Below are 21,766 nucleotides of genomic sequence, written 5' to 3'. Positions count from 1 at the left end.
TTTGATGAAAACATTCCAGGGTTTTTCTCCATATAATGGACTTCAATGGGCTCCAAACGGTTCAAGGTCCAAATGACAGTTTCAGTGCAGCTTCAAAGGGCTTTAAACGACACCAGACGATGAATAAGGGTCTTATCTAGCGAAACCATCAGTTTCTGAGAGAAACCCAGCAGTATTTATGCTATTATTTTACCTCTTATCAGACGAACGTGATCATCTCTGAGCTCAGCCATTCCGCCAAGTTCCGCTAAGTGAGGTCAAATATGAGCCTGGTCATAGATATATCGATAGTAGATGCCTCATTCTACTGATCCGGGTCTGATAAGACCCTTATTCATCGTCTGGTGTCGCTTAAAGCCCTTTGAAGCTGCACTGAAACTGTCATTTGGACCTTGAACCGTTTGGAGCCCATTGAAGTCCATTATATGGAGAACGATCCTGGAATGTTTTCATCAAAAAGCTTAATTTCTTTTCGACTTTAGAAAGAAAGACATGGACATCTTGGATGACATGGGGGTGAGTTAATTATCAGCAAAAGTTGATTTAAAAGTGAACTAATCCTTTAAGTCCTGTAAGTTGCGAGGTGGGGCCTCCATGGATTGGACTTGTTTGTTCAGCTCATCCCACAGATGCTCGATTGGATTGAGATCTGGGGAATTTGGACTCAAACTCGTGCTCCTCAAACCATTCCTGAAGCATTTGTGCTTTTTGGCGGCGCATTATCTGCTGAAAGAGCCACAGCCAGCAGGGAATACCGTTTCTGTGAAAGGCTGGACATTAGGGCTGCACGATTAATCGGGCATAATTTGGCTTATGTGCGATTTTGAAAGCGCAAAGGCTGTGATTTTAATGAAATAAATAAATGCCCAGTGTGTCAGTGAAGAGGCTGTGAACAGTAAACGCTGCTCCGTCTGAAAGCACTGCGAGTTTCAGCAACACGTGTCAAACACTAGTAATGTGAAGCGTTCATAAACCTGTTGTCCAACCAAATACAACGTTTAATAACAGGTTTTAACTCACTTCATATCGTCAGTTGAGCTGATGTGGCTTCTCATCACAGAACGTCAATCAGCACTGAATACTTTATTATTATCAGAATACCCCAGAAGGCTTGAAGAACTCAAATACACCATACCTTGTTGCAGAAGTATTATCTTCATGTTTAACCAGTTAAAGCGTTTTTATCTTCATTTTATTCAGCCTACAGCGCAAGTTTCACATTAGGGATTTCCTGAAAACGAACGATTACTTCTTTTGAGGCAAATGTGGCGTTTCTGCTCGAGGGCGCCCTCTGGCCTCCAGTATGAATGACACTTTTTGGTAGGAAATAAGAAAAATAAAACTTCTCTCTAAATAAATTTATATAACAATCCATATGTTTTTCTTCAATGTACAGGAGTTTTAATCCCCACAGTGGATGCACAAGAGGCTCATATTTCAAATTAAAGACATCGACTTTAAGAAATTGATATCAGATAAAAAGCACAGATTTTGTATAATAATAATAATAATAATTGTTTTTTACAATAAATCCTTAGACCTTTCTAATGATTTTTAGTCATAAACTGTCTGCATACTAACAGGTAACCCATCATTTTTAGTTTTCTGTAAAATATAATTATAATTATTATTATACTGTTACATTTATTCTTAAATGCTCTGTTATTGTAATAGTAATATTTCTTATTTTTATATAGCAATAATTATAATCATAATAATAATTATTAGTCATATTAATATATAAACACAAAATGTGATATACACACTTTTCATTTGTAAATAAAAAAAAAAAAAAAATCGCATTTTAAATCGCAATTGCAATTTTAAACATAATAATCGCAATTAGATATTTTAACATATTAGATGATGTGACAAAGTCACATTCACATGATGGAGGACCCAAGGTTTCCCACTGCAGACCGGGAACACCCCACAAGAGCTGCAGTTTTGGAGATGCTCTGACCCAACACAATCTGGCCCTTGTCAAACTCGCTCAAATCCTTACGCTTGCCCATTTTTCCTGCTTCTAACACATCAACTCTGAGGACGAAATGTTCACTTGCTGCCTAATATATCCCACCCACTAACAGGAGAGGAAGAGATCATCAGTGTTACTCACTGGTCATAATGTTATGCCTGATCGGTGGAAAGACAAAGATTTTAAGTTGCACAAATGTTGTAGTGGATCATCAGTGTGTGTGTGTGTGTGTGTGTGTGTGTGTGTGTGTGGTTAGTAAAGCAGCAGGTGGTTTATATGGAGCCAGTGATCAGATGCGTCTGATTAAATCACAGAGAAATGCCAACAATCAGAACCTCCTCACTGAGAGCTCACATCCAACACAAACTACAACACTGGAATTATTAGACTTGAATGCCTTCAGAAAGATGTTTAAAGCATCCCAATGATCCCGAGCCAGCCGCAGACAGGACTCATCATGACCAAACCCTCCTAATAACCGCGGTAAAGAGATTAAAGACACACAGATGCTCGTGTTTCATCCAAACAAACCAGCCCTTTAAATCTGAAACAGACCTGTGTGTATTTGTGTGAATGTGTGTGTGATAGAGAAGACAGTTTACACTAATATTCACTACAGGTCCAACATTAAAGGGATAGTTCACCCAAAAACGAAATGTTTATGTTGATCTGCTCACCCCCAGGACATCCAAGATGTAGGTGTGTTTGTTTCTTCAGTAGAACACAAATGAAGATTTTTAACAGTGTGATGGTCGTATAATGATGTCAATGGGGATATTTTAGCGTATGAGAGCAATGAGAGTAAAAACACAGACATATGAATCCATATTAAACCCTGCGGCTCGTGGCGACACATTAAGACACGAAACGATCGGTTTTTGCGAGAAACCCAACAATATTTGTTATTTTTTTTACCTCTTATCAGACGAATGTCATCTAGTATTCCCAGCACCATAACTTCCGGCGAATAAGGTCAAAATACTGGCACGATCAAAGATATATCTACGTAGATGCCTCATTCGACCGATCCATGCAGGCACTAATGAGGAATCTATGTATATATCTATAATCGCGCCGGTATTTTGCATGTATTTTGGCAGAGCCATAGAAAAAAATGAAATACATTTTTAAATATGGATATTTTTCTTACACAAACACATCGATTCGCTTCAGAAGGCCTTTATTAACACCCCAGAGTCGTGTGGAGCAGTTATATGATGGACAGATGCACTTTTTATGGACTTCAAAAACAGAGCAACTATTACTGCTATTATAATGCTGGAATAGCCAGAACATTTTTAATATAACTCAGATTTTATTCGTCTGAAAGAAGAATGTCACACACACCTCGGATGACTTGAGGGTGAGTAAATCATGGAGTCATTTTCATATTTGGGTGAACTATCCCTTTAAAATGCAACATGTCACATTTTGAATTGCATTCCACAGTTACTGTGATATTTGCATATTATGCATTTATGCATATTATATTATGCACATTTATGCAATATGAGTTCCCATAGCCTGCCTATGGTCCCCCAGTGGCTAGAAATGGCAATAGGTGTAAACCAAGCCCTGGGTGTCCTGCTCCGCCTTTGAGAAAATTAAAGCTCAGATGGGCCAATCAGGAAACTCCCCTATATGTTGTTATTATAGACTGTAAAAAATTTGGAGTGTTGTACGTGACGTCACCCATAGGATCTGAAGAGCAGTTTTGAAGCGTAAAGTCGGGTCGAGCTGGCCATCTTGTCGCCATCTTGTCTGCGCGTCATCACTCCCGGAAAACAGAAAATGGGCAAAGAGGCGGGATGTGGGCGGAGCTAAGGTGAGGTGATGACTGACAGACAGCAGACAAACTGCAATCCACCTGTCACTCAAAGTGGCCACGCCCTTAATTATGCAGAACTTTAAGGCTTTATATAATGTAAACGAATGAGTTATAAATAAATCCCCCCTCACAGTCGTCATGAAGGGCAAAATTAGCCCAAAAGCACAATGTGTCCCAGACTGTAAACACGTGTTCTTCTGCTGTAAAGTTGGCCATTTTAACATGAGCTCAATGAGATTCTGCTGTGGTCAAGGACACACCCCCAACCTCCACCTTACCCCGCCTCTCTCCTCCTCATTAGCATTTAAAGAGAAAGACACAGAAATGGCACGTCCTAAGGAAAGCTCATTGTGCGATTTGCTAGTTGTGGCTGTAATTCTGTACCAAGGCTGAATTTCGGGAAAGAGACTTCAGATACAGTATTAGGGGACCACTAAGGCCTATATCAGGGGTGTCCAAAGTCCAAATGCGGCCCGGGGATGAATTTCATACGGCTATTTAAATATATAATATTACATCTTTTTTTCAGGATTGCTGATGAACTAAAGGTTGTTTTCTTACCAGGCTCGTCCTAAAGGAGAGGGTCTGACGCCGTATCAGGGTAAGAAGAGGTGTTTCGGAGAGTACAAGTGTCCCAAATGCAAGAGGAAATGGATGAGTGGAAACTCGTGGGCTAACATGGGCCAGGAGTGCATCAAGTGCCACATCAACGTCTATCCTCACAAACAGGTGAACAGACTGAAAAACAGCATTTCACATCAGATTTAGTTTTCTGGTTGCAATATCTAAACTACATTAGCAAAATTAACCATTCGTTTAACGTTTACCCCATTGCTGAATTATGCAAATCGAACAAAACGTAGTGAAGAGAAATACACTGAATCATCTTATGCAGTCTGACTTTTCAAGTCGTGTTTTTTAGTGGAAACGCAATTTCCAAGTGCAATGCAAAGCGTGGGATGCAGTGGGGTAAAGCGTGCCGCCACTGGACTCTAGAGCAGAGGAGACGTGTTCTCTCAGTGACCAATCACGCTTCTCTCTGGCAATCCCATAGACGAGTCTGGGTTTGGCTGTTGCAAACGGGACTTGCATGACTGCATTGTGCCAAGTGTAAAGTTTGGTAGAGGGGGGATTATGGGGTGGGGTTGTTTTTCAGGGGTTGGGCCCTTAATTCCAGTGAAAGGAACTCCTAATGCTTCACCAAGACATTTTGGACAATTTCATGCTCCCAACTTTGTGGGATCAGTTTGGGGACGGCCCCTTCCTGTCCCAGCATGACTGACCAGTGCACAAAGCGTCTCCATAAAGACACGATGAGGAGTTTGGTGTGGAGGAACTTGAGTCCTGACCTCAACCTGATAGAACAGCTTTGGGATGAATTAGAGCGGAGACTGAGAGCCAGGCCTTCTCGTCCAACATCACAAATGCGCTTCTAGAAGATTCCCCATAAACACACTCCTAAACTTTGAGGAAAGAAGAGCTGGAGCTGTTAAAGCTGCAAACTCCATATTAAACCCTACAGATGAAGAATGGGATGGAATTAAAGCTCATGTGTGTGTGAAGGGGCGGCACAACACTTTTGGCGATATAGTATATCTATACATGGGGTCAGAAAAATAATTTAATTAAGTTTGAATTTTGGCAGATATTTGATACTGATTAAGATGTTCATTCCTGTGCTCTGTGTTCTGCATCCCGACTCTACGTGAAGCTTTCTGGAGTTACTTTACTGAAGCATCTGCACAAAACCAGCCGCAGAAGAACGTCTCTATGCATCTAAACAGTCAAAAGTTGGCGAGCATGTGTTTGTCATTACCTCGCGACGGAGACGAGGACCTCCGCAACTGGAGACGCTGATGTAATCGAGCTCCTTTGGCTGGAGATGAAGCTTTCATGAGGTGCTTTGCAGTACGTTTGGCAGGTTATGAAGTTATGAACCTGGTTGAAAACGCTCGATGAAGAGCGCAGAGTCAGATCTGCTCTCCTCGATGCTCTTTCATTTGTAATGTTCACCAGATGTTCTTCTGTATTGTAAATGTTGCTTTGATGCACGCTTTCATGTGGACATCATGGCTGTTTTTTCATAATAATCAGTCTTGATGTTGTTTTCTGGCTCTACTAGAGCAGGTTTTCCTGCTTGAATGTTGATTATTTCCTCATATTCTCCAGTGTTGCAGCTCCTCTCTTCGCAGTCTGTCAGTAACGCTGCGTCCCAACTCGCCTACTTATACTACGACCTAAAAGTATGTACTCTTTATGTGAAGAAAAAGTATACTTTTGAGTGTGTAGCAGAGGAGTATGCAAGCTTTGGGACATACTACTTTGTCATCTTTAATGGACTCTGTTGCTTAGTTACGTGCATCCAATCAACGTTTAAACTGTCCTGTCAATCATCGTCACAGTTCAAATCCTCCACATTCAGTTTAATTTCCTACCGAGTCTGAGAGAAATGTAGTCGCACGTTGATCTGCCATTCGTGGGTCTTTAATGTAGAGACTCCCCTCGTGTGTTTGCAGTTTAAATAAAAGTTAATGGCCAAGCGTATCATTACAAAAGTTCTCAATGCTGCTGCAGGTGAAATATAACGCGGATAATATTGAATAAATATATTTTCGTCAGGTTAACCCCTTAACTGTCACCCGAATACACACAGAAATGCACTATCCAAACTTAAAGGGCTGTAATTCAAGAATGCTTTGGAATATAGACCTAAGGTCTTGTTTTAAAGAAGACACTCGTCAGATTATTGCTGAAGTGAAAGCAATTCAAAATATGAAAAAGTTATGGAAGTTTAAATTTACTGTAAATAAAAAATACTGTACCAAATATTTTTTTATTTTATATAAAATATATATTTTACAAAAATGTTTTAATCTAAAATTACTATAAAATCAAAGCCATATGTCTAACTAAGTTGCGTTCCAAATTTGAAGTTGATATCACAAAAATTAAAGTTCCCATGAGATTTTGTTTAGGTGCTGTACCACAAATAGCCACCGGGTGTCATCCACATTCCATTGACTGTTTTTTTTAAATGCATTTTCTTGTAAATTTCTGTCCAAATGTTACTTCCATCCAAATATAGAACCTTGAGATTCAGACCTTTCCGACGATATGTGTTTTGTCAAGATTAGAAAAGATTTTGATTATAAAGTAGTTAAAATAAATGTTGTAATATGAAACATGACACCGCCCACTAGGGCCTGCTAGAAGAATTTAAAGTACTGTTTCCATGGTAACGCAGTGACCAATTTCAAAACGGGTTTCACAGGATGAATTTTGAGTCCGTAAGCTTTCTAATGATACCTAATTTATGATAATTACTCAAATATATGATACGAAAAAAAGGCGATCAAAAAAAGAGTGCCAGGTGTCCCGCCAGCAGGATGGTGACAGTTAAGAGGTTAAATACTGATAATTATTCACTCAAACCCCTTAATCTAAACCTCTCTGCGTAACCGTCGGACTCACATAACTATCATGTTTGTAGTTTTTTAACACTTTTTATCCGCGTTTGTAGTTCTAATCGAATCCTCATCCATCTCGCAATGGGTTGTGGGCAATATCATCCGTTAGCGTGTGCGTCAATCTGACCGGAAATAGTAGAGCACCCGGGTATCTTTTCAACATATTACGATTTGGGACATACTAATTCTATTTTCGAATACTATTTAGTACGGATAGTATGTGAATTGGGACACAGCGTCTGTTTAGTTCCTGTCTCAATGAAGCCCCGCCTTCTGAGAAGCACAGTGTGCTCTGATTGGTCGGCTGGAGCAGTGTGTTTGGATTGATGTTTGGGAAATGTCCCGCCGCTTACCATTACCGCCAGTTTCAACACACTACTAACTAACTCAACCAGGCCCCGCCCCTTTATGAATTATTATAATGAGGAATATCGTGACTTGTTTGTTCCCGGAAGAAACCTCAAGACTACAATGGAGGCGTTTCATGAGTTCAGAAACACTGATATAGTCAAGTCAACTTTATTTATATAGCGCTTTTTACAATGGCGATTGTTTCAAAGCAGCTTCACAGTGTTAAACAGGAAAATAATGCAAAATTTGATTTGGCCGTACAGCCGCTCTGGAGAAAACAGTGATGTCATCAGCTCATTTCAGTAATTTAGTTTATATGGTTAATTTATTTTACTAATTAGATTTATTTGGATATTTAGTTGAAAATGTAGTGTGCCCAATGAGCAAGCCAAGCCAGAGGCAACAGTGGCAAGGAAACCAAAACCTCATCAGGAGCAGAATGGAGGAAAATAAACCTTGGAGAAACCAGGCTGAGTCGGGGGGCCAGTTCTCCTCTGACCATACCTGTCAAGTTTTGCATTTGAAAATAAGGGAAATTTTTCGGCGCCCACCGCAAGCAGTCCCACCACCCCAACCAAGCTCCATATCCCTTACATTTTAATACAGGTGTTATAGCCCAAATGAAAACACAAAAGGGTATATATGATGAGCATTTATTTAAAAGGCTTATTTGCATATTTTCTGTTCATTTAACATTGCTTGTCTTTACATTTTATTTTCATTCCACACATTCTTTTCATTTCATATTGCTTTTCTTTTACAGTTTTTCTTTTAATTTCACATAACTTTTCTTTACTCTTTTAGTGAGTTATTGTACAAATCTGTTGCAGACTTTGCATTCTTTAAGACTGTTTTGGAAAGAGTGTATTTGTGGGCTGAGCCAGAGTGGTTCATTTTACATGAGAGTAGAGCACAAACAGTTCTGTTGTCTAATGTCATCCTATTCTCTGTAACAATCTTTTGTACCATAAATACCCTTTCTGAACTTGCATTGCTATGAGCAGGGCTCGACATGAACACCTGTCCGGGACTAGTGGATTTTTTGAAGGGGCAAGTGAAAAATAATTTTACTTGCCCAACGGACAAGTATCCTGGTTAAAACGTCAAAACAAAAAATAACTAGGGAATCACCAAAGTGCAATAATGATTCTGCATTCAGTTAGTGTAAGTGGAAATCGATAGTGGATAATAATATAAAACGAACTGACAAGGTTGCGCTGTTGAGGCTCGCTCTCGAGGAGAAAATCGAAAACAAATGAGCGCCGCTCACACACAGAAACTCAGTTAACATACACGGTTAAAATGGTGTAGTTATTATATTTATAACATATGATACAGTTAAGCAACATTACACTAACAAGAGTGTTGTTTTCCTGAATACCATCACGACTGAAAATGACACTGATTTCATACGCCAGTTCCATAAACAATTAATGAACATTAAGTCACTTACATTTTATAATTAAATTCGCTGTCCCATTGATCACGGGGTTTACACAAGGTTTTTTTTTTTTTTTTGGCAGGAGTGCCTTAATCCGTCTCTATCGTTACGTCCATCATCCGTCTCTGTTTTGTTTTTTCCCGCGTTGTCACTCGTCATCTGACCTCACACACTAGCCTCGCGACAACTGACACCTATACTGTAGGCTACTGCAGATGCCAGTTATCGCGAGGCTAGTTACAGTGCTCAGATTGGAAATGTTTTTGTTTTTTTACTCCGGTATTATTGTTTTTTAATAACGCAGGTTAAAATATGGGAGATTTACAGGAAAATACTAATACGGGAGGACGACGGGAAAGAAGGGTAAAATACGGGACTTTCCCGGCCAAAACGGGATACTTGACAGGTATGCCTCTGACCAATTAACAAACAGCGTATGATTATTATTCTGGAAACTTTACAGGTCAGGGGTCATATTAGATCAAAATATTCGAACGATTGGAGTCATCACGCCGGAGACGGGTTTATTGAGGATGACATATCGATTTAAGTATTATTAAATTGTAATATTCGAACAATCGGTGTCATCACGCCGGAGACGGGTTTATTGAGGATGACATATCGATTTAAGTATTATTAAATTGTAATATTCGAACAATCGGTGTCATCACGCCGGAGACGGGTTTATTGAGTATGCCGTGTCGATGAGGCAGTTTTAGTGGGAGTATGATTGACACGGTCTCTCAGACACTTCAGGGTCCTGTGTTGGTCTTCTCTGGGCGCAGATCCACCATCTGATCTGGATACGGCCCGGATCCGGCTGACTGCAGTAAACCTCGGGATAAAACAGAGAGACTATCATTAGCGTAGATGCCATTCTTCTGATGATGTAACGAGTACATCAGGTGTTATGGGAAGTGTTCCCGGTTCCGGCTGACCTAGTTAATGCAGCCTAACAATCATTTCATTGAAAAAGTGTTTTATGTGTATGCCACAGTAAAGAGATGTGTTTTTAGTCTAGATTTAAACTGACAGAGTGTGTCTGCTTCCCGAACAATGTTAGGAAGACTATTCCAGAGTTTCGGAGCTAAATAGGAAAACGATCGACCGCCTGCAGTTGATTTGGATATTCTCGGTATGATCAACTGGCCAGAGTTTAGAGAGCGCAGTAGACGTGATGGAGGATAATGTGTTAAGAGCTCGCTCAAGTACTGGAGATAAACCATTTAGTGCTTTGTAAGTAAGATTTTAAAATGTATGCGATGTTTAATAGGTAGCCAGTGCAGTGTTGACAGAACTGGGCTAATATGGTCACACTTCCTGGTTCTAGTAAGAACTGGAGCTGCTGCGTTTTGGACCAGCTGGAGTTTGTTTATTAAGCGAGCAGGGCAACCACCCAGTAGAGCATTACAGTAATCTAACCTTGAGGTCATGAACGCATCAACTAACTGTTCAGCATTTCGCATTTAGAGGATATAGAGAAGAACTCCCTTCAAACGGCAACATCACACACTAAAGACAGATGGGATGCAGAGCTGCCAACTCTCACGCTTTCGCCGCTTTTCGGATTGGCTCGTCTGCCCTGTCATTTTCTCAAAGGCAGAGAAAAACAGCCAGAACTCGGTTTACACCGATCAACATTTCTATCCACTTGGGGACAATATTCAGGCTAGGGGAACTCATATTAATGTTGAAAAACCTCATAAAATGAAAATTTCATGCTATGGGACCTTTAATGGTAGATAATTCTGCATATGCTAAAATCTTAACATTATTTTAACATCGTTAATATTATATAATCAGAGATGTAATTAATTGGAAATAAATCATAAACCAATCAGCCATCAAAATAAATTAGTAATAAATTAGCTTATATGTTTAATAAACATCAATATAGACTATTTATTCAAACCAAGTTTTAAGTAGGCCCTATGCCTAATCATTAAAGGTATTATTTGAAAGCTTAAATTCTCAAAAATCATCCTGTTTTGTAAAAAAAACATCACATAACTGAATTTAAACAATTCTTAAGAACAGGGCAAATTATACATTAGGAGTCAAAATGATAAATTATACATTTATTTAAAATATGATTTTATATAATATTCTAGATACATTATTATTCTACATTATTTGAATGCACGTAGCTTATCAATCCAACAGTTAACAAACATTTACAACACTGTTTGTATGTGTAAACTGTGTAAAAATAGGGGTTTTTCATGTGCATTCGTCTGAATTCAGCAGCAGACTCCCTGAATGAAAAAGCAGAAATATGTCGGTTTCTCTTCTTTAACTACTCTTAAACTTTGTTTAATTTAGGCACTTTCTAAGACCAATGTTTGTTTTCACATAGTTGCCAGTCCTTGAATACTGTGTCTGAAATTCAAGAACCGTGAACCATGTGTTTTTGTGTAGATCCAAACATTATAATTGCTAAACTAGCACAAAACATGAAGAACGCGTTAGCTAATACCATTCTAATCAAAATATCAATCAACCTAATCAACCTTAAACACTGGTCTATTAATAAGTCATTAGGCACAACAATAGTTTTCTGGTTGAATGTTTAGCTCAAGTCTAGAAGGCTCTACAATGATGCCGAACATGAATCAGAATAAGTTCAGGTATTGCACATCTTTAGCAGACCACCCCAAAATCCACTAGAATGCAGGAAATCACATCTACTTAATCCAAAGTTTCCTGGACCTTCAGCTATGTCTGCTTCAGAGAACGTAACCAATATTGTCCATCTCCATAGGCTGCCCATATCAACGGCTTTGGGCCTCCCCACAAACCACCAGAATGCAGGGTATACATGGGTACAACATCAAATTCATTCCAATTCTCTGATATATGAGCCACCAACTTGTGTTATAATTTTGATCTCCCCTGACAAAAATCTCACTCCAAGGTTTTTTGAAAAGTTGGCAGGTATGGGGATGGGATGAGCGTATGCATTATAATCTTTCCTCTGCGTTTGCAGCGTCCTCTGGAGAAACCGGACGGCCTGGATGTATCGGACCAGAGCAAAGAACATCCTCAGCATCTCTGTGAGAAGTGCAAGGTGCTCGGATACTACTGCCGTCGAGTTCAGTGACCTCTGACCCCACCCTCACTCACCTCAGAACTGGTGCTGAAATCTGCTCCACTTTAGCGGGACGATACTCACTGATATTCTCTGGGGAGCATTCATGCAATATGTTGATTGCCACAGAAAATATAGATATTTTTTAACAATGCATCTGTGGTTGTGAAAGTAAATGGTGCACCACAATTAAAACTCAAATGCAAAATTCTGACCTTCAAGTCTAAAATAATTCAAATGAATGCACTGTGAGATTCATAGTTATCTATCACATGTGAAATATTCCTCAGGAGCTTTTTAATAAAAGGCCTTTCATATATTCAATGCATTAATAGCTATGAAATATCCTCATTTAGATGCTGTATAAGCGTGAGGTTCATATATATGTACACCGATCAGGCATAACATTATGACCTAATATTGCGTTGGTTCCCCTGACCCGTCAAGAAGATGCTTTTGGAGATGCTCTGACCCAACACAATCTGGCCCTTGTCAAACTCACTCAAATCCTTACGCTTGCCCATTTTTCCTGCTTCTAACACATCAACTCTGAGGACGAAATGTTCACTTGCTGCCTAATATATCCCACACACTAACAAAGATCAGTGTTATTCATCTGTCATAATGTTATGCCTGATCGGTGAATTAATATCCAAGTGTGAGGTTCTGTTGAAAAGGCTTTTCAAATAGTTTTTTTTATAATGTTTTTGTTGATGAATTATTGATCTTTAATAGCCCTTATTTTTTACATATGGTGTGGAGTCGCTCAAGTGCCTGTTTATTACAACCATCTTAGTGTATGTGTGTAAAATTATGAACAATAATAGTGACAGCAATAAAGATCAGAACATTAACAGTATTATCAGGTTTAATTAAACAATGTGACACTTCCGCTCTGAATGAAGTCTGTGAAATATGCTTTATAATATCTCATATACAGTGGACTTTTGTTTACTTATAATCTGGAGTCATGTTACTTTTACGACTATTGAGTCTGTTTAAAGCGAATGAAATGGTCAAACATTTATTCCCAGAATCCTCTGTTCACGCGAGATTCAGGTCACCTGACGTCAGATGTTGTTTTGATCTACATTTACATGAATGACTGTATATTCGACTGTGAAATGTGCCATTAATAACCTGTGAAACACAGACATGTGCCTTAAACGAGACCGCGCCGCTCTTTCCCCGGAGCCGACCCAACGGTGCATACAAATAAACCACTAAAACATCATTTCTTATTGCTCTTGGCTTTATTATTTCAAAATTCAATACTGCAGCACTCTGGCCATAATTCATAACCTCGAGAACAAGAGGTCATCAGATATGACGAGTTTTCAGTCCAGATTAAACACGGGTTATTACCTGAGAATGACTTTTAAAAATGGCTTCTTCACAGTGGACGTTACTTTAAAGGAATAACACACCCAAAAAATATACTTATGATATTATTTGCTGACCCTAATGTAATTTGACACCGGCATGATGTTTGGAAGTCAAAAGGAGAATGTTTTTCTGTATCATTGTGAAACGGCAGAAGATATTAGGCCATTTTTGGTCAATACACTCCTAAAAATTCTCCTTTTGTGTCTGAGGAAAAATTTAACTTGGATCAGAGTGTCTATATTTCACATTATGGAGCTTTTCTGAACACTTAGTAGTCGATGAATCTGCGTCCGAATCTACTTGAGTTCTCCGCAGTCGCTGATGCTGATTCTCTTGGCCGTTCTTCCCGAGCGAGATCCCAGCTCCTCCACCTTCCTCACCACATCCATCCCATCTTTAACACTGCCGAACACCACGTGCCTCCCGTCCAGCCTGGAAAACACACGACACACACTCTCAACATCTCATCCGCTCATCCACAGCCACAGGAAAGGGAAGAAGAGCCGCTCGTACCACTCTGTTTTGACCGTGCAGATGAAGAACTGGGATCCGTTTGTGTCCTGTCCGGCGTTGGCCATGGACAGAATACCTGCACACACACAGAACAGAACATGAGATACTGATGCTGATTTAAATGGATGTCTGCATATAAAACACACTCAAACATTACACAATATACATCGATTAAATACAAAACTCTCATGTCACGATTCGATACATATCACGATACTGAACTCCCGATACAATATTATTGCGATACATTTATTATCACATATTCATTTACATTTTGGGTGAACTATACACAATACAGATAGTCACTATCCACGATACATAGTGTAGCATTTTTGTATTGCGATATATTGTTACACCCCTAAAAATTACACAATATATATTTATTAAGTAATAATACATATATTAAAATGTATATACATTAAAAAACTATTCATATATATAAATTGTATTTATTTTTATGAGTATAAAAAAACTGTATGTGTATGTAAACCTGGAGAATAAAAATGAATAAAACATATATACATATACATACACATACATATATATACATATATATACACATATATATATATATATATATATATACATATATATACATATATATACATATATATACACATATATATATATATATATATATATATATATATATATATATATATATATATATATACATATATATACATATATATACACATATATATATATATATATATATATATATATATATATATATATATATATATATATATATATATATATATATATATATATATACATATATACATATATATACACATATATATATATATATATATATATATATATATATATATATATACATATATACATATATATACACATATATATATATATATATATATATATACATATATACATATATATACACATATATATATATATATATATATATATACATATATACATATATATACACATATATATATATATATATATATATACACATATATATATATATATATATATATATATATATATATATATATACACATATATATATATATATATATATATATACACACACACACATATATATATACACATATATATATATATATATATATATATATATATATATATATATATATATATATATATATATATATATATATATATATATATATATATATATATATATATATATATATATATATATATATATATATATATATATATATATATATATATATATATATATATATATATATATATATATATATATATATACATATACATATACATATATACACATATATATATACACATATATATATATACATATATATATACATATATACATATACATATATACATATATATACATATATACATACATATACATATACATATATAGACATATATATATATATATAGATATATAACATATATATGTTATAAAATATAATAAATAAAATATTTTAAAAATGTGTATATATATATATATATATATATATATATATATTTTTTTTTTTATATATTTATTATATTTTATAACATACATATAATTTTTTATATTCATAAAAATAAAAAGTGTGTGTGTGTGTGTGTGTGTGTGTATCTCTCCCTCCACACACACACACACTATTTTTATGAATATAAAAAATTATATGTATGCGTTATATATAATTTTATTTATTTACTATATTTTTTATATATATCTATCTATACACACAATTTGATTTATTTATATTTTTATAACATGCATACATAAATCATTTTTATACATATATAAATAATATTAGACACAGTAAATAAATAGTTACTAATATATTAATATTAACTAATATACTAATAAAACTAATATAAAATTAAGTACAGTGTACAATAATGGTGTAATAGTTAAAAAATATATATAAAAAAGGAAATTATATAAACAAAAATATATATAAAAACAATTGTATAATATGAAATAAATATTTTACATTTATTTATATTTTATCACTGTATCAAACGTGATTTTTGCTTCCAATTTTTTAAAATAGAAGTAAAAATAATAAGTTATGACAATCTGCTCTTTTTCTCTCTCATGTTTATTTTATTCTATCATAGTACTGTGATATTTTGCTTTTATTTGTATATTAAGTTTTAGTAATATTATCTAATTTGGTTAATATTGCCATTTAGCTCTGATTCATTTTATTCAGTCATTTTTTTTAAACTATTTTTTCATCTAATATTTTATTTCAGCTTTATTTCAATTAACTAAAACTATTAGAAATGTTAATTATTTTAGTTTTAGTTAACATGAACCCTACTTGACAGATTTTGAACAGCATTATAGCGCCATCTAGAGGCGTTTACCTGTTCCTACAGAGAGCCTGAACGACCAGTGACCCGATCAAATCAACAAACACACACCAACGGTCACTGGAGAGCGTCTCTTGAGCAAACACAGGTGTGTGTGTGTGTGTGTGTGTGTGTGTGTGTGTGTGTGTGTGTGTGTGTGTGTGTGTGTGTGTCACCTGGTCCGGTGTGTTTCAGTCTGAAGTTCTCGTCTGAAAACCTCGGGCCATAGATGGATTTTCCTCCGGTTCCGTTGTGGTTGGTAAAATCTCCTCCCTGAGAGAAACACACACTAGTGTAAATCAGGGCCGTAACCACCATAGACATTGAGCAGGACCTAATAATTAGATAATAATTAGCCCCCCTAATAATTAGAAACGGCCAGATTATCCCCCCAATATTTGATATTGTTGATGCTGCTCTGCTGTACTCCATCACACACACAGAGTTTGTTGCTAGGATGACAAAAGAAAAATTTAAAATTTGTAGGCTGGTCTGCCTCAGCGCTCGTCAGAATGAGTGAGACGGCCAATCAAATCAAAGAAGGCATGGCTTACTGTTAGTGCCAATTCCAACACGACACTTTAGTTATGGCAGTGAAAGAGTGTTGTAAGATGGAAGTGTCTAAACATTTAATATTTAACGGTAATATCGAGTGATGCACACTACTATCATTTTGAATTGAAAATGTGTGACCCTGGAGCACAAAACCAGTCGTGCGTCTCACGGGTGTATCTGTGGCTATAGCCATTGTATGGGTCAAAATCATCAATTTTTCTTTTATGCCAAAAATCATTAGGATATTAGGATCATGTTCCATGAAGCTATTTAGTCAATTTCCTACCGTAAATATATAAAAAATGTATTATTAGTAGTCATATGCATTGCATAGGACTTCATTTGGACAACTTTAAAGGAGATTTTCTCAATATTTAGATGTTTTTGCACCCTCAGATTCCAGATTTTCATCAATACATGTACCACACATGTATAAATATACATTTTTCAAAATACGCACCCTTATGACTGGTATTGTGGTCCAGGGTCACATATGACATTATGCATGTAAATAATATTTTGAAATTTTTTTTACGGCATTTTTACATATAAGGCAGATGAAAACAAGTCAAATTTTTTCCAAATAGTTAACTTCATAACTACAACAGAACTGGAACTTTTACCGTTCTTATTTCTTGTTTTATTTCTTTATATATATACATCTTTATAAATCCCTTTTAATCCTTTCATTAATGTCCTATTATCACTGTAAAGCTGGAGGCAATCTGTGTTGTGCAAAGCACTTCATAAATGAAGGTGACTTGACGACTTTAATAATCAAAATTCAGCCCCACTTTATATTAGGTGTCCTTGACTACTATGTACTTACATTAAAAAATAAGTACAATGTACTTACTGTGTTCAAATTGCATTGCAAAACACTTTAGCTGATATTGAGGTGGGATACAGGTAAAGTTATGGACAGGTGTGGTGGGATGGGTCAGTTTAAGGGTAGGGTTAGGTGTAAGGGAAGTGTCAACTGTGTAATTACAGAAATTAATTACAGATGTAATGACATGATGGTATTTTTAAAAATGTAAGTACAATGTAAAAACATGTATGTACACAATGAGTGCAATGTATCAAATGATTCATTAAAATGTTAGTACATCGTAGTTAAGGCCACCTAAAATAAAGTGGGTCCCAAAATTCTTTAAATAAACCAATATGATATGAATTCTTGATATCAACAATTCAATTTTCACAAGTTAAAATGCTAATCAATATTAAAAAAGATTTTTACTAGTAAGAATTGTATTTCTGATTTGTGAACATAGAAAACTACAAAGTATTAGTAGGGTCAAAATTATAAATTTTTCTTTTATGCCAAAAATCATTAGGATATTAAGATCATGTTCCATGAAGATATTTAGTAAATTTCCTACCGACAACTTTAAAGGAGATTTTCCCAATATTTTAGCACCCTCAGATTCCAGATTTTCATCAATACATATACCACACATCAACGGACAGCTATTTATTCAGCTTTCAGGTGATGTATAAATCTCAATTTTTCAAAAATGTACCCGTACGACCGGTTTTGAGGTCCAGGGTCACATGACATTATGTATGTAAATAATAACCGAATTTGACGTGACAAGAAAAGTTTTGCATTTTTACATACAAGGCAGACGAAAAAAAAAACAAAAACATTCCAAATAGTTAACTTCATAACTACAATAGAACTGGAACTTTTACCATTCTTATTTCTTTCATTTCTTTATATATCTATCTTTTATCTTTATAAATCCCTTTTAATCCTTTAATTAATGTCCTATTATCACTGTAAAGCTGGAGGCAATCTGTTGTGAAAAGCGCTTTATAAATGAAGGTGACTTGACAACTTTAATCATTAAAATTCTTTAAATAAACCAATAAGACCAATACCTGCCCACACAAAAAAAACAAAAACAAAACAAAAAACATGGTTACGGCCTTGGTGTAAATCAATGTAAACACGTACGGCAAGCCGTTTTAACTTTTAATCATTCGCAGGAGATGAATTCTTCATATCAACAATTTAATTTTCACAAGTTAAAATGCTAATTAATATAAAAAATTATGATTTTTACTAGTAAGAATTGTATTTCTAATATGTGAAAGTAGAAAGCTATTCTTGATATCAACAATTTAATTTTCACTAGTTAAAAACCTAATTAATATCAAAAATGATGTTTTTTGTCACACATTTCTGATATGTGAAAGTAGAAAACTAGTAAGAAATCAATTCTTGATATCAACAATTGAATCTTAATGGCAGCCTATGGTGACGTTTTACTAATGACAATACAATTACAGATATCAAGAATTAGTTTTACTGGAAATCAAGAATTCGTATTTCTGCGAGTGATGACGTTAGTGTTGATATAACAGTGTCAGTGTCTTTCTCATACGACACTGATTATAAGAAAGTTAACTAAAAAATGTCTACTTTACCAGAATAAAACAAAGTAATTAAATCAGTGAACGAAGTCAAGTACCGTGGCATCGTTCTGGTCAAGAATTTTAAATTATAAATACACATGCATGCAATGATATTTTCACATATTGCATTACATCATGGTCACACGCCTCCAAAACTAAATTAAAGCCTATTATTTCAATACGCAAACAGGCAATACAGGTTATGGACCAGAAACCAATGATATGGCATCCCTGTAATGCTATAAAAATGCATAACATTCTTAGGTTTGACAGTTTTGTCGACTTTAATCATCTCAAACTGGTTTTTAAACGCCTGATGATTCATGGGTCACCTCCCGTGGACAGGCGTTGTGTGCTAAAGCAAATGCATAATAAATCAAAATATCAAGAATTCAAGAGGATTTGGACAAGTTAAAATTTAATTGTTGATAATCAAGAATTCATATCCTGTGAATGTGATCACATGCAAAGGCTGAGGCTTAAAATGAGCATAATGAAAATATGTCATGAGATAATTAATGCGGGATATTCTGTAAGGACAGGAAGAGCAAGACGGTTTTTAAAGAGCTTTGTAAAATCACAATTTAAATAAATAGTTCACCCAAAACTTACTGTTTATTTCTTCTGCTGAACACAAAATATTATATTTTGATTAATGTTTGCAACCAGGCACCCATCGACTCTCATAGTAAGAAAAAAAATACAATGGTCAACACTACGGGAACAAACATTAATCACAATACCTTCTCTTGTGTTCATACAAGTTTAAAACACCACAAGGGTGTGTAAACAATGACAGAACTTTATTTTTTGGGTGAACTGTCCCTTTAAGCCCAAACCAAACCCAGAAGCGCCGCAGGTTTGATGTGAATCAGCTCACAAAAGGCGTGCGAGATCTTGTTCTTCATCTTGTGAGGATGATGAGGATCATGTTACCTGAACCATGAACTGTGGGATCACCCTGTGGAAGATGGAGCCCTTGTATCCGAATCCATGTTCACCCGTGCACAGAGCTCTGAAATTCTCTGTGACACACACACACACACACACACACACACACACACACACACATGTTGGGTTTTCATGTTTTATGGGGACTTTCCATAGGCGTAATGGTTTTTATACCGTACATACCGTATATTATATCCCCCTACACTGCCCCTGCCCCTAAACCTAACCCTCACAGGAGACATTCTGCAATTTTACATTTTCAAAAAACATCACTTAGTCTGATTTATAAGATGTTTTCCTCATGGGGACCTAAAAATGTCCCCACAAGGATGAGGATTTCGGATATTGCCATCTTTGTGGGGACATTTTGTCCCCATAACGTGATGATTACCAGTCCACACACACACACACACACACACACACACGTCAAGGTCAAACATGGCATTTGTGTGAGAGGAATAACGAATTTAAGGTGTTTTCAAGGGATTTACCTGCAGTTTTGGGCACAACATCAGCATTCAGCTAAAGTTCAGGAAGAGAGGCGAAGGTCAATGAAAACAATCACATTGCAAAATAAAACCTTTGAAATATAATTTAATTTAAAAACATTTGTAATATCCGACATATGTTTTTAAAAAAGTATTATAAAATTAAATATTTTGCAGGTAATAAGGACATTACTATGGAGAAGGCTACGCTTATGAATATTAATTACTTCAACACAAAAGCGTCCAGTCACACGTTCTAATTAATATCCAAACAGCCTCGAAGAATTCGCCGATTCGCCAACTGTCTAGCGTCCAGCGTTCCATTCAGCCAATCAGACGGACTAACTGGACGAGCGTCAGGTTGCGTCATTAATTATTCATAAGCCAAGCCTTCAGCATAGTAGAGTTCGTAACGCTTACTTCGAAGGTGACTCGACCGAGTGGTACGTTATCCGCTGCGATGTCGAAGAACACCACCGGGTTGTTGTTGGCTTGAGCTCCGGTGGTGTACATGCGCGCTGCGGTGAACGCGAGCGAGCATAATTTAATCCGGTTGCTGATTATTAACATGCTGATTCCGGTTACCGACTCCTTGCCTGCCGCCGCTTGAGTGACAAACACACAGGAAGAGCTCAAGAGTCTTACGGAAGCGCTTAAAAGCGTGTGTGCGCGTCACACGGTGATTTTTAAAACACACATAATAATAATTAACATATTATTAATCCATATACTATGTAATTGATATACATACAAGTAAAATAAAAAAATTAAATCATATTTTTTTACTTTATGCTAGATATCGTAAATTCATATCAACGGTCAAGGTCAAAGGTGACTAACATCACACCCTGAATGATTAAAATTGACTCTACTTTAAGTGATAAATACAATTATTCAGTCTTTGTTAAGATTACGTTCTCATTTTCCACAGAAACTTGATGAAAATGATTATCCCTGAAAGCAGTAAA

At 36.0% G+C, this 21,766-nt stretch overlaps 2 protein-coding genes across 2 annotated transcripts in view; one reads left to right on the top strand and one right to left on the bottom strand.

Moving 5' to 3' along the window:
- Positions 1–13,386, top strand: part of LOC307116974 (zinc finger CCHC domain-containing protein 24-like) — a 30,947-nt gene extending 17,561 nt beyond the window's left edge. Inside the window, exons 3-4 of the mRNA XM_079801594.1 lie at positions 4,371–4,535; positions 12,052–13,386. Of these exons, the coding sequence (XP_079657720.1) occupies positions 4,371–4,535; positions 12,052–12,165 (279 nt within the window). The 3' untranslated portion in view covers positions 12,166–13,386. The remainder of the gene's footprint in view (positions 1–4,370; positions 4,536–12,051) is intronic.
- On the bottom strand, positions 13,339–21,443 carry ppifb (peptidylprolyl isomerase Fb). Its single transcript, XM_079801595.1, has 6 exons — positions 21,219–21,443; positions 20,802–20,832; positions 20,296–20,384; positions 16,557–16,653; positions 14,053–14,128; positions 13,339–13,971 (listed from the first exon to the last, which is right to left on the bottom strand). Exons 1-6 carry the CDS (start codon positions 21,366–21,368, stop codon positions 13,836–13,838), a joined length of 579 nt encoding a protein of 192 aa, XP_079657721.1. The 5' UTR covers positions 21,369–21,443; the 3' UTR covers positions 13,339–13,835.
- Between the last annotated feature and the right edge of the window lie 323 nt (positions 21,444–21,766).

Source organism: Gobio gobio (assembly GCF_949357685.1).
Source record: "Gobio gobio genome assembly, chromosome: 20".
Lineage (NCBI taxonomy): Eukaryota > Metazoa > Chordata > Actinopteri > Cypriniformes > Gobionidae > Gobio > Gobio gobio.
This window is presented reverse-complemented; position numbering and strand designations above follow the sequence as displayed.